Source organism: Temnothorax longispinosus, chromosome 8 (genome assembly GCF_030848805.1).
Source record: "Temnothorax longispinosus isolate EJ_2023e chromosome 8, Tlon_JGU_v1, whole genome shotgun sequence".
Lineage (NCBI taxonomy): Eukaryota > Metazoa > Arthropoda > Insecta > Hymenoptera > Formicidae > Temnothorax > Temnothorax longispinosus.
The window spans coordinates 2,028,261-2,041,860 of record NC_092365.1 but is presented as its reverse complement, the minus strand read 5'-3'; the positions used below and the strand labels follow the sequence as shown (position 1 = coordinate 2,041,860).

Sequence of the window (13,600 nt, the reverse complement as noted above, 5' to 3'; positions counted from 1 at the left end):
GCCGTCTCGACGGTCGAGGTGAACGCTTGCGGAAAATCGACGGTGCCGCGGTCGGTGTCGAGAGCTGTTGTCCTCGCATCGCACGGATGCGCCGTCCCCGTTAAGACTTGCGAGCGCGGACCCCCGCCTCCCGGTGTCGGACAGTGGCCCGCGAACATGGAGGACTACAAGTTTCTCTTCAAGGTCGTGCTCGTGGGGAACGCCGGGGTGGGCAAGACCTGCCTGGTGCGACGATTCACTCAGGTGCGTCGGCGACTCTCCTCTCCCCCCCCCCTTCCCGCCGAGGATCGCGAAAAGCTCGCCCGAGGAAAGCTCGCGAGAGTCGGTCTCGTGGGACCCCCCTACCTTCCTCCGCACCCCGCGCGCCTAGTTCACGCGCGAACGGGTTTCCCGGAAGGGTGGAAAGTTTGTTATTTATGCATCCTGGAGATGATGTCATCTACATATGTGAAACGTTACCTCAAAGCTGATCTAGCATAGTCCGTTTGCCTGCGACGTATACCATTGCATTGTAGTTTCAGTCGATGTCATTGCCTTGTTTCTACGAAACTTTCTAAAGCTTATTCTCATTAGGAGATCCATTTTTCATATGACTTTATAAACTTGTATCTCTTGCTATAGAATACATTATATTTATAACAAGGTAACAGCTTTCACATATGCTAATAAATGATGAGAGAATGGCGAATATAAATTGGCAAATTAAACGAATAATTCAATGACAACCAAAATTATATCTATTAACATGGCCATAATTTTAGTGAAAATTTTAAAATTTACAGGGTTTATTTCCACCTGGACAAGGTGCAACGATTGGAGTTGACTTTATGATTAAAACTGTCGAAGTAGAAAATGAAAAAGTCAAGGTATACAGTTTGTATGTGACGTGCGCGTTCGCTACATATGATTTGCGATCTAATGTTGTTTTCTCTTTTTTATTTCAGTTGCAAATCTGGGATACTGCAGGTCAGGAAAGATTTCGTTCCATTACTCAAAGTTATTATAGATCAGCACACGCATTGATATTAGTTTATGATATTTCTTGTCAACCTACGTTCGATTGTTTGCCAGATTGGTTGAGGGAAATCGAGGAATATGCGAGTAATAAAGTTCTTAGGATATTAGTAGGTAAATAAAAAAAAATATGAAGATTATAAACTAAGAAAGTCTCTCGTCGATCACCTCGTGAATCAATTCTGTATGTTTTCTATTGTTCTGTCAGGAAATAAAATTGATCGAGAAGATAGAGAGATACCGACGCACGTAGGAGAAGATTTTGCGCAAAGGCATGGGATGTACTTCTTAGAAACGTCCGCCAAAGAAGCGGAAAATGTAGAAAGATTATTTATGGAGATAGCAGCTGAACTTATGGAGGTAAGCGAACGTATTTTTATTTTAAGATTATTTCGTTTAGAACATTTTGCAGTGCTCGTATGTTATTTTAGCAAGCACGCAGTAAGGAATTACCTCGGTATGAAACGAATACAACTTCAATAAACGGTAAAACGACGTCAATCGGTGATAGTAGTAATTGCGGTTGTAGCAGACTCTCCTAAGTAATTTTTGTATGTTATACCTTTTTTTATAGACACGGTGATTGAAATCGAGCGTATCAATATTTGATAATTTAGGAAACGTATAGTACATGTATATCTTTGATACACAATGTTATTGTTTAGTGTTATGATATTATATGCTACGTTGCTTTGTACTATGTTGTAAGATATATTTAATATTTAAAACATATTTAAACCAACAATTTAAATATGTCATTAAGCACTCTAGCTTATAGGACATTAAATTTTTATAGATATATAGCGCAATTTTACGCTCTATTATTCGCGTTTTAATTTCATTGAAGTAACATTGCTTGATGTTAAATTGTTTAAGCATTTATTTCCATTTGCGCAATGGAAATTTTTATTTTATATAATTGTAGTGTTTTCTTTTTTTTTGTTACTTCGAAAGTACAAATAGTTATTATCACAATGGATTTTGGTAACTCGTCCAAAATCTCATTAGTAATAATAAGATTTTTACAACACGTCACAAGCCTACGATGTATAAAGTTATTTCTAATGTGCAATATTTACATGTGTTTATCACGCTATTTTGAAGAAGGCAGCTCACAATGTGCTCATAACAGCATGTTAAAATTGAGGCATAAATGACACTGTAACTCTCTATACAATAATCAACGAGAATGATTTTTTATTTTAATGGATTATTTATTATGTAATAATCTAGAAAAGTGATAACAAGATATTTATGACATTATTATAAAGTCTACTAGCATTTACATGATCAGATCTTGTTATATTTACTTTATATTTATAATTTATGAATCTTATAAACGATACATGGTTGATTATTAGTTATTCTGTATACATTTCGTATATAATGTTAAAATGTCTCTAGTCTTTTCACACTTTTTTAATACTTTATATACACCAATATACATAACCGTTATAAATAATATGTATTTTGTTATAAATTTCTTGTTGGCTGAAACTTTCTGATTTTTTTAAAATAATCCGTAGCTTATTAGTATTGATTGTCATAGATTGTTTCTTTTGTATGAATTGTATGATTTTATTGAGATAAACATTCATCTCCCTCGCAGCAAAGGAAGATTAAATTAGAGCTCGGAATTGTTACATTTCTATTTTTAATTTTTTTTTACTCATCTATTAATACTCAATTGAATTTGTATAAATTCTGCCAAATTTCTGCAATTTGTATAATTTCTACAAATTCTTAGAAAAATGCATAACAATATATATGTTAGGTGTTAACGTAAAAGTTATTGTATTTTACTTTTATCGATACCTGCAGTTAAGATCTTTTTAATACAGTTAAGTTTATGCAAACTATTCAGTTTGAATTAATCCAAAGGTTTTACGTTATATAAAAACGTTTTGTTATAATTATATAATGTAAGTTATTAACAATGCATAATATAAAAAATCGCAACTTGTAATAAAAACTATATTGGTCAAAACACATATATCAATTTTCTTGGTATAAAATTAATATTATGTTATTGTATTTTAATCATAGAAAATTATATATATATAGATTAGAATATATAACAATGCACGCGCTATGCACGTGCCATTTGTCCCTGGTTTACAGATTTTGCCAACATTAAAAAATTATATAGTTAATACATATTTATATCGTATTTCTAATATGTAAAAATCAATCAAAATTTATCAAAATTAACAATAAGTTACACACAAGATTTATATCAAATATATCTTCATTTAAGACTTTCGCACAAGTTTTTAAATACTTGATTAAATGAGTTTTTGTATTTTTGTATAATATTATCTTTTAGAAATGTGTGCACCAAAATATAATCGTACTGCTACTTAAAATATTAAATTTATTTATATATATTATTACTTATGAAAATGTGTGTCGCAACAGTTGCAGAGTTATAAGCGATTGAAGTTGAACATTAGCATCGAATGAAGTTCGCATACTCAGGATAATTACGCTTAATCATCAGCTTGTACACGTGTGCATTCTGATTCACTTCATTAATTTTCACAGCTCTGTTAACATTTTTATCGCTCGACAATTAATATCTTTAGCTCGTTATGTAGATTTTGCATAAAGTATGTAGCGATAAGAAATTAAAATCGAATTTGAATTTATATCCATATCTTTTTAATTAGTTATAAAAAACTTGAGACTTTGAAACTTGATTCTTCTTATGGACCACTTTAGACACGTAAGACGAAATATTCCTGCATAAAGGGAAAAACCTGCCAAGACATCCGCGTTAATAGTTATTTACAGCGCAAAAAAAATCGGCATTATAAAGAAAGAACAGTGATAAACTGCAAATGTTATTTTTTAAAGAATAGATTTAATATTTATATAAAAAAATCCATTAAACAACAGTAATAACGATATTATAAATCCTATCTCTCTTTTACGTCATAACATAACAAAAAACAGGAACTTGGGACAATTGCATGTTTTACATCACACAAAAGGCTTGTTTTCTCATGTATAGACATTTACATTATTCCAGTAAAGAATAATTCAACTAAAAGGATTTTCTTCTTTAGGTCTTTCTAAAGTTTATCATCTGTCATCTTTTGTCGATTTTCATACATATTCTATGATGTGTGCGTAGTCGGTTATATTTTTTTTTCTTCGCGGTTAGAATTAGAATAGACGATATTGCACGAGTCTTTTAAGTATGAAAAAATACGCCAATTTTTAATACATGTTTATTAAAATATGTATGCATGATACATGCAACAACAAATAAGTCATTTATCAAGATATAATATATCAATACCGTGTAACTTCTTTACAAATATTGGAACAAATCTTTTAAATGTGCTTGTTTTAAAGATAATTCTAACAATCGTTCTTGGATTTCCTCCTTGAGTGCTAACGGAGGAACAGCCAACTCTTTGCAATTACTGATACATATCCCACCTTTTCTTTCAACATCTTTGCTCATTGCGGCATATATTATTGGAGTAGCTCCTCGATCAGGTGTCTGCAACAGACGTGTAATTATAGAAACAAATTGATTGATAATAGCTTGGAAGAATTGGAAAAATTTGATAGGATATATTGTTACCTTCCACATAGTCATAAGCCATTTGTTATTGCCTAATAAGGCGTATTCGTTGAATAGATCTGTTCTCACTACACCAGGATGCACGGAATATACTAATACATTCAATGATTTGTCTTTTAAGAGTCTCTGCAATATTATCGTGGACGTTGTCTGTGCCAATTTACTTTGTCCATACGATGCATGCGTGCAAAATGTTTCCCTGGTACAATCATAAAATAATTGTTTGAATTCCGAGCGAACATCACACGTCGTATATTAGCAAATAATCGTAAGTCAATAATTGAAGAAAGCTAGCTCAACGATATGTTTTATGGTTACTTGGAACAATTAATGATGTAATCATAATCTATGGTGCCAAGATCATGAGCGCATGAAGTGACGTTAACGATCCTGCTGCATTCGCCAGGACGCCCACCGGCATTCAATAACGGTAAAAGAAGCGACGTTAGTAAAAAATGTGATAAGTAGTTCACCGCCCATTGTTCTTCGTATCCGTCTTCCGTATTTTTATAGGCGCGAGGAAACATAATACCGGCTGAAAAGAAGCAAAAAGACGTTCACGTTTTCTTTCATACACAGGAATCAACGTTCTGTATATTGGAATGAAGTTGAAGTGATCAATCCCTTACCATTGTTGATTAATATATGAATTTGATCATAGTCCGCTTTTATTTGCTTAGCGAATCCTCTGACCGATTCGAGAGAGGAATTGTCGAGCTTATAAACCTTTGCCCGTCCGCTGGTAATACCAGACTTTCTAATTTCGAGGATGAGCTTTTCACCTGCGCTAATTGTCCTACAAGCTAATTATATTTCCGTATATTAACATGTTATAGAGATGCGAGTAATGACTGCATCGACAATAATTTATTGTTAGCAAATAATTCACCGATTATAACTTCCATGTCACACTGTAATAATTTCTTAACGACTTCTGCTCCTATACCTCTAGAACCACCAGTTACGATTGCAACTTTGTCCGGTTTTGACGGTAAATCTGGAAAAAGACAGAATATAAAGAGATACAAGCATCAATTATGTAATACCAGAAATTTTTCTTCACTTAGAGCCGATTTTACTAACGTCGGTTAACTGTGACCTTCGGTTAAAATCACTCTTCATCTCTTTCTAACTGCCTCCTTTCTAACTGCCTTAGAAAGAGACGAAGAGTGAGTTTAACCGAAGGTTACAGTTAACCGACGTTGTTGGTAAAATTCGTCCTCAGTCGCATTCTTTAATTTTGAGAAAGCGCGTGTCATAAACGAAAAATTAAATGCTGTATCGTTAGATATTGTCCAATCTCGCGAGAAATCTTATTTTTATTTCAAGATGATTTTCATGTTTTCATGATTATAAGAGAATGAAGAATTTTGTATGTCGACATAATTTTTAACAATAAAAGTTGCAATACTGCTATAAAATTTTCTGGAGTATGTAAATAAAATTCCAAAATGTTACAGTTCTGTTGTATCTGCAAAAAAATATTTTAAATAATGCAATATTGTGGTCTCTAAATTGAAAGTTAACGAATGGTTATTGACGAATGTATATTATCATGGCGACTGTATCTTAAGCGAAATTTATTTTGACGACCCGCGCCGGGCACAAGGTCAATCTAATTCGTGTCACCAAACCGTCAACATTAAATAAATTACGTCAGCATTTGATAATTTGCTTGGCAATTCCGGACCACTTCTCCATTCTCGACTTATAAGAACACAATATAAATGTATAAGAATTTATAAAACTATGTGTATGTGTCTAGGTTTTTTCTTACCTATCTTATTGTATCTGGCGTTGAGTACATCGTGAAAGTGATATGCCGCTCCAAGATAAAAATATTTTATATGGCAGAGCAAGCACTTTGAATAGGCGATGGCGCCGACAACAATAGAGACACAGACTATTATTGCTTCGAGTAACATTTTCACGTGAAAAGTCGTCAATTAACAATCATAGATTCAACTTGTCGCGACACGAATATTCCGGATCGAAGCGCCAGCCACAAGATCAAGCTGCTACGACTACAAGAAGCCTCCTCTTCGACCAAACCGATCACCGTTAGGCACCGCTCTTACTTGTTCCACATTCGTACTTTCCAGCCGCATCAACCGTTATGCGTACGATCGTTCGTGCATACGCTATATATATGAGGAACGACGCCTTTTACGAAATGGTACTTGGTCCGTTTCCCCTCTCTGACATTCATGTCCTTCACGAGGGAATCTTCGGTCTTCATGCGTGACGAGAGTAACAGCTTAGACAATACGTGCCCAAACGACTTCTGGAAAATAGGATTTTAGATTTATCTGCGGTTTTCACAGTTACTTGTGTTTATTCATTAGACTTTATTCTTATAATATATTATATGTTATTTCACTGATAAAATAATGCGTACTACCAATATCTTATATCAGTTATTAGATATCGGAACTCGCAATTACTCTTATACATTTTATCTTCAGCTTACAATTAGACAATACGTGCCCAAACGATTTCTGGAAAATAGGATAATTTTAGGTTTATCTGCGGTTTTTACAGTTACTTGTGTTTATTCATTAGACTTCATTCTTATTATATGTTATTTCACTGATAAAATAATACGCACTACTAATATCTTATATAAGTTATTAGATATCGCAATTCGCAATTACTCTTATACATTTTATATTTTATCTTTACTTGATAAAAGTTTAGAATTGTGCCTCAGTCTCCGAGTGAGATACAATATGAAGCGATATGGATTGTCAGAGGATAATTTATTACTTGCCAGAAGATATGAATAAAAAATATTGTTTGTTATATTCTATTTATGGCATCTTTCAGACACTTTTTTTGATGCATAAATTTAAGCTACATATTTTATTTCTACGCATTATATAAAACGTAGGCAACAGTCGTCAAATAATTTGTGCAATTACCGAGAAATAAATTAAAGCAATTATATCGAACGAATTATATCAAAAAAGTTATATTAAAGCTATTTTGTACAATATCGCGGAAGATTAAAAAAAAAGATGAAACTTTTTGTGGAAAAAAAATTTTATCTGAATAAGTTGTATAATTTACTAAAAAGTAAACAGTATCTATAATTTGTTAGTATTACAAATTATGTAATTTATAGTTAGTATTATAAATTCCATAATATAGTATATACCACAATTTATTTGTATAAGTAAACAACATTTTTCCCGGAAACGTTGGTTCTTTTACCGTTATCTCTTTCATCTGTTAATCATAATATGGTATTATAAATTATTTAATATTGTGTGATTTAATATTGTGTTGATAAGTTATATAGAAATAAATTTGTCTCATTGTCAAAATAATCTGCTTTGAAAAATTGAAGGTGATAAAATAATGTAATAATATTACACAATAGACATCAAGATATATTGATTTGCATTTATATAACTAGTTTCAGTTTCGATAACAGCTACGCACATATGATTCAAATATCCTAAGTGTCATCGATGACAAATTTACCTCATTATTAATCTCTATACGGTTTGTTAACATATTTATTAATGAGCGTTTCATCGGAGTAAATAACATTTACATATCGTAGTAAATAATTTTTTGTCAGTGAATAATATTTGATAAGATTAGTAAAATCGAAAAATTCTGATCGATAGTGCTTTAACAATAATAAATCTTTTGAAATATCTTGCGACATTGCATGTTATAACGCTAGGAATACCAGGTAGTGCCTGTGATACTCGGGATACTTCACACTAAAACTATTCTATTTTCGAGCTATTGTTATTTAAATATATTCGTTTTTTAAATGTAAAATGTCCGCAGTCAGAAAAAACCACGTAAAGATGCATATCTTATCACGTAAATGCATATCACGTAAATGCATATAAAATGAAGTATATCTTTGACAAGTATGTGTTTCTTGTTACAACTCTTTCTTTTTTTTAAACTTTGCAAATCTACATTTTCAATTTAGATTAAAGTATTCCTGCCATTTAGACATTAATTTATTCTTTCTTTATCTTTTGCCTCAACTTTATTTTTTCAACTATTAAGCCTGATCTACAATTTGTTCTTTGCTTTTTGTTTTTTGCTCTTACCTCTTTGCGACTATCTCGTATTTCGCAATTCCGTCGCGTTGCGATGTTTTTTGTTCTCTGTCGCCCAAGATAAAAATTGACGAATTTCAGAACAGACAAGAAACATCACGTTACGCGACGGAATTGCAAAATACGAGATAGTTGCAAAGAGGTAAGAGCAGAAAACAGGAAGCAAAAAACACATTGTAGCTAAGGCTTTAATCGCATTATTCTGGGAAAGAAAAAATGTTCATTTACATTTTATTACTTTTATTCATAGTTTCTTCACAATTTTTTAAATACTCTTTTTACGTGGTTAATATGGACTGTATTTTAATAACATGACGTAATAACATATCAATGCAAGTCAGACGTTTATCTCAAAACGAGAGGAACGTATTAAAATATCAGAATTATAAAGAGGAACACGTGTTTCTTAACATCCTTTTCCCCCCATCTGTCTCCTCAATTGACGGACTTTCCCACAAAATAAAAATAGCCGAATAGCGTCAGTTATCGAGAGCTCATCCTGTGTAAAGAAATAAATTATTCATTTGGCGATTTAATTGCAAAACGTATTTTCTCTCGTACATTTCCTTCACATCATTCTATAATATGACAATGAATAACACGGTATAAAAAGAATAAAAGAGAGCTTATAATTCTTTAGTTAAAAATCGAAAGGCTTATCGATCGCCAATTAAAAATTCAAGATTAAGATGGAAAGATGTTGCAAATTATAATGGAAGGTATATTTTCAATTAAAATTAAAACGTCGAATTTTTTGTTTAATTTTAAAAATATCTCTAAAAAGCCGCGTTTTTTTATGGAGGTGACTTAAGTTCTTCTTGGTCATGTTCCAAAACTCACTCTGGGTAACTAAAATCTATAGTTTACGTCACTAGCATTTTAGTTAACTAGAGTGAGTTTTGGAACATGACCCTTCACGTCTATTTTTTCATATATACTTCTTTGCGTGTATTTCTTCATACATATTTCCTCTTCACGTGTACTTTTTCGCACGAGACTCTCTTCGACAATATTTTTTAACTACAATAAGATTTCATTTTTTTAATTTTTAATAAATCAAAAGAATAAAATTACAGTCAGTTTAACAAAATTTCTTTAACACGCATTATTACAAGCATTTAGATTCCACCTCAATTCACCTGTCTCTTTGGCTCGAATTATCTCTCCACACGTTCACTCTTCTCTTCAAACATTCACTTCACCACTCTGTCTGTCATTCACTTACGTCTATTATTCACAAGAGTGTATGGGCGAGCGAAACACGTGGATTTGCTAAGTTTAAATGACTGCGCGGAGTAGTTATCCTTGGGAATAAGGCAATAAGATAGATTCTAAAACAACCGGCTTCGTTCTACTTGCACTTTCCTCGCGTGCGGATTCCTCGCTCTTTCTTACATGTCGGCAATAAAAGCAAATGGGCCTGCTAACAGCTGATGCTGCTGATGCAACTGGCGCATGAGCATATCGTGCTTCAGTTCCACGTGATAAACTAGGGCTTCGACATGTTAATTAGCTCGATCGAAGCGTCGAAGGATAGGGAGAAATAAAACTTTACTCGTTACTTTTGACAATAGCATCGTTCATTACATGGTTTTCACTGAAAGTTGACCCCTCTCCTTCCACTTTCGAATTCCTAACATAAATCGAATGTTGACTGAATCCTGAATCTAACAGCGACCTAACGAAGGTTCGATGCAACACGAAACGCATATATGTTTCAACCCACGCAATTGCAATTAAGTAATGCAAATCGGACGTGTATGGACGAATTCGAATCGACGCTTGAGGAATTTCAATGCTCCCATTTTTCATTCTTTTAACCAGGGTCGCGAAAGTCTTGTTTTCGTCCCTGCCTCTGCCTTCTGTTTCCCTCTGAAGATAACGCTCCAATCAACTTGATAATTATACTTTTATTAAATCGATAATTGATTTCGTCAAGCATCAGTTAATTTATAACGTCATATCAGTTAATTAGTTACGTCAGCTGAATATATAATTCTGCCGGCTGAGTCGATCACATCGGTCGAGTTAATTACCATATCTCTTGTTCAAGTCGCTGTGGAGTTTCTGCCCGAGGTGGCACCATGTCGCGGACTCCACGCGACATCTGCGGACGGAGCGTACGGAACTTTAAGAAAGTCGGATTCGCTATTCGCTCGCCAAAGTCGCCAATAGTCCTGGACCCTCGGCTCGTTTAGACACGTAGATGTCCGGAATAGGTGGACCCGCGCGATTGTTGTTTACCGCTGCTGTCATCGACGTGTAGATCGTCGCGGAGTATCCTGTGCGTCGGTCGTGCGGAGCGTGGAGCGCGTAAGTGTACGCACCGACGTGTCCCGCGTGCGCGACGTGTCCGCGAACCGATTCGGCTCGCCCGATTTTTAGACATCGGCCACGACGGTGTCATCCCAGGTGACGATGTAATTCACACGGCCGAGTCACGCGATCTCCGTGCGTCGTGCAGCTACGCTACGCTGCGTGCGGCGCAGAAAAGTGCTTACGCACGCTCGTTAGAGTTTTTTTTTGCCCCTCCGTCCGGCCCGTCCTCGACGGGCCGTAGTTTTCTCGGCCGAGACGGAGGAGACGGCCTTCCCCGCGGAAAGCGTGGACCACTGGTGGCCACTTTCACTTTAGAAACGCGTGACGTTCGCGATACGCAACGCCATGTCCTTTTTTTTTTTTTGCCCCGCGCAGGCCCACTTTCGGCCGCCTAAACATACATTTGCATAAATTATACCAGTTTCTTCCGAGATTCGATTAACATTTCCGCCGAGAGGAATCGAGAGCGTAAACGAGTATACAAATTAGTACATTAGTGGTTTTTTTTGTTAATCTTAAATCGTTTCTCCGTTTCTCTTTCTTTCCAGCGTTCAGGATGGTGGACACAGCAAGCAGTGGATCCAGCGGCGAATCGTCGCCGCAAGTCGAGAAGGGATGGCCAGCTTTGAAGCAGCACATTATAGACAATAAGATTAAATTTGGATTGTGGGTCACTAGGCTCTTCACCCTAATCTTCACCGTCGGCTATATTATTCCTATATTTGGGTACTTTCATATACTTTTATCTGAATTTTACGGAGTTAGAGTAACGCCTGCCTTTGCCAAGTTTTCTTAAATCTTGCTTTTCTTTCCAGGAATCCTTACAATATATACTATAAAGTATTAATGAATAATGCGGCGACCAGCGCGTTACGTCTGCACCAACGAGTGCCGCGTGTTCAGCTCACGAGGCAGTTTTTAGAGACGTTGCTGTTGGAAGACTCGTGCCACTACCTGTTCTACTCCTTGATATTTTTGTATGCGGCGCCAATTACATGTATCCTTTTCATTTACGTAGCCTCTTCGATCTCTTAAATGTTCCATATTTTAACAAAATTGAATCCTGAACTTGATTCGTGTACAGTGGTGCTCACGCCAGTTTTTCTTTTCGCTCTGATGCACCTGGCCAGTTACTCTCTCACATTGCTAGACGTAAGTAAACAAATTAATATTAATTATGCGCTACATACTATATAATACGTGTGAAGAAAATTATACCTTACGACTACCTGCACAGTCATAAGAATGTAAGTTGAACTTGTGATCTCTGCAGTGTCTAGGACATAACAGCTGGTGGGGCGCTCGCCTATTGATATCCCTGGTGGAATTTCAATCGCGGAATATCCTTCGCCTGTGTGCTCTATCAGAAATCATCATCTTGCCGTTTACTGCTGTTCTAGTATTTACGTATGTATTGTGCACGATTGTCGTGTCATAATCCGATAATAGAGAAACATTTAGCGGCATATTAAGTATCCTTTTCCTCTTTTTTTTTTTTTACAGAGGACGAGCCGGTTTGCTGACTCCCTTCATCTATTATCAGTTCTTGAAATTGCGTCTTGCATCACAAAGAAATCCGTTCACGCGTAACGTATTTTACGAGCTTAGAAACGGATTGAGTTCGGTGTCGAAAAAGCCGGCCGTGCCGGACATCATTCGAAAGCTCATCAACGGTCTGCTTTCTCTGACCCAACAAATGGCGCCAGTGCGTCAATAATATCTACGATATTGAATTTTTCAATTCTTTCTCAATATTGTCTCTCAAAGACAGATCTCCTAGGGTTCTAGGGTCCACTCAGCAACACTTTCATGAATTAGTGTTAGCGCAAAATGAGTGCCGACATCAAAATTCATAGTGAATGTTATGTTTGGAATATCTGTGAAAACAATCAAATCATATGAACTGTTTCTTACGTTAATAATGTGCAATTATAATTAAACTGAAGAGACGTACTAATCATTATCGTATAAAATTTACAAGTTAAAGACAATTACGTAACTTGGCTAATAAGGTTTTTTGTTGGATTCTATTTTTCAGGTTCTTAAATTTTATATTTAAGAATTATAAACTATGCGCATATACTAACTCTAAGATTTTCCATATAATTTTGAGCCATGAATTTGTAACGAGTAGATAATGATGCATAATGGAGTTCACTGGTTAATGGAGTTTAATGTTGATTACGTAAACTATTTTTTGTTTTTTGATTGATTTCGCACGGTTTTGCGGTATTAGGGAATGTGTATAATACATAATATATATATCTAATATATAAGTTATAAAATTTATATATATTTCCGAGTCACACGGAATGGTTGACTCGCCATCTTTTTTGGGATAAGCTCTGGAAATAGTTTAATTTAATGCCTATCATGTGTTTGTTCTATCAGTTGTTAGTCTAGCATAAGTTCGTTTATCTTCTACCTGATATTTGGATATTTAACATATATAAAAGTAATTCAGAATGGTTTTATAAATGAAAATAATTATCGGTATACTGTAGCAAACATCTTAAAACACATTAATAAATCTTTTTAAATAAAAAGAAAAGCTACCTGAAGATATTCTTACCTAGCATAAATC

The 13,600-nt window shown here is 34.8% G+C and overlaps 3 protein-coding genes across 11 annotated transcripts; 2 read left to right on the top strand and 1 right to left on the bottom strand.

The window, feature by feature from the left end:
- The first annotated feature begins 109 nt into the window (after positions 1-109).
- Positions 110-3,662, top strand: LOC139818455 (ras-related protein Rab-30). The gene is made up of 5 exons (XM_071787183.1): positions 110-243; positions 783-866; positions 945-1,128; positions 1,223-1,374; positions 1,446-3,662. Exons 1-5 carry the CDS (start codon positions 157-159, stop codon positions 1,554-1,556), a joined length of 618 nt encoding a protein of 205 aa, XP_071643284.1. The 5' UTR covers positions 110-156; the 3' UTR covers positions 1,557-3,662.
- Positions 3,663-4,229: 567 nt separating this feature from the next.
- Positions 4,230-10,875, bottom strand: LOC139818451 (polyprenol dehydrogenase). Of its 6 annotated transcripts, none has more exons than XM_071787173.1 (7): positions 10,734-10,875; positions 6,387-6,893; positions 5,499-5,606; positions 5,239-5,412; positions 4,928-5,144; positions 4,610-4,808; positions 4,230-4,525 (listed from the first exon to the last, which is right to left on the bottom strand). In XM_071787173.1, exons 2-7 carry the CDS (start codon positions 6,532-6,534, stop codon positions 4,331-4,333), a joined length of 1,041 nt encoding a protein of 346 aa, XP_071643274.1. In that variant the 5' UTR covers positions 6,535-6,893; positions 10,734-10,875; the 3' UTR covers positions 4,230-4,330. The 6 variants fall into 6 exon arrangements, with proteins under 6 accessions (XP_071643274.1, XP_071643272.1, XP_071643270.1 ...); XM_071787171.1 differs by lacking the exon at positions 10,734-10,875 and adding an exon at positions 9,827-10,455; XM_071787169.1 differs by lacking the exon at positions 10,734-10,875 and adding an exon at positions 9,837-10,455.
- Positions 10,866-13,567, top strand: Kr-h2 (Krueppel homolog 2). Of its 4 annotated transcripts, none has more exons than XM_071787175.1 (6): positions 10,866-11,010; positions 11,565-11,742; positions 11,832-12,013; positions 12,101-12,168; positions 12,290-12,423; positions 12,520-13,567. In XM_071787175.1, exons 2-6 carry the CDS (start codon positions 11,573-11,575, stop codon positions 12,731-12,733), a joined length of 768 nt encoding a protein of 255 aa, XP_071643276.1. In that variant the 5' UTR covers positions 10,866-11,010; positions 11,565-11,572; the 3' UTR covers positions 12,734-13,567. The 4 variants fall into 4 exon arrangements, with proteins under 4 accessions (XP_071643276.1, XP_071643278.1, XP_071643280.1 ...); XM_071787177.1 differs by having other exon boundaries at positions 10,973-11,109; XM_071787179.1 differs by lacking the exon at positions 10,866-11,010 and adding an exon at positions 11,251-11,484.
- Positions 13,568-13,600: the final 33 nt, after the last annotated feature.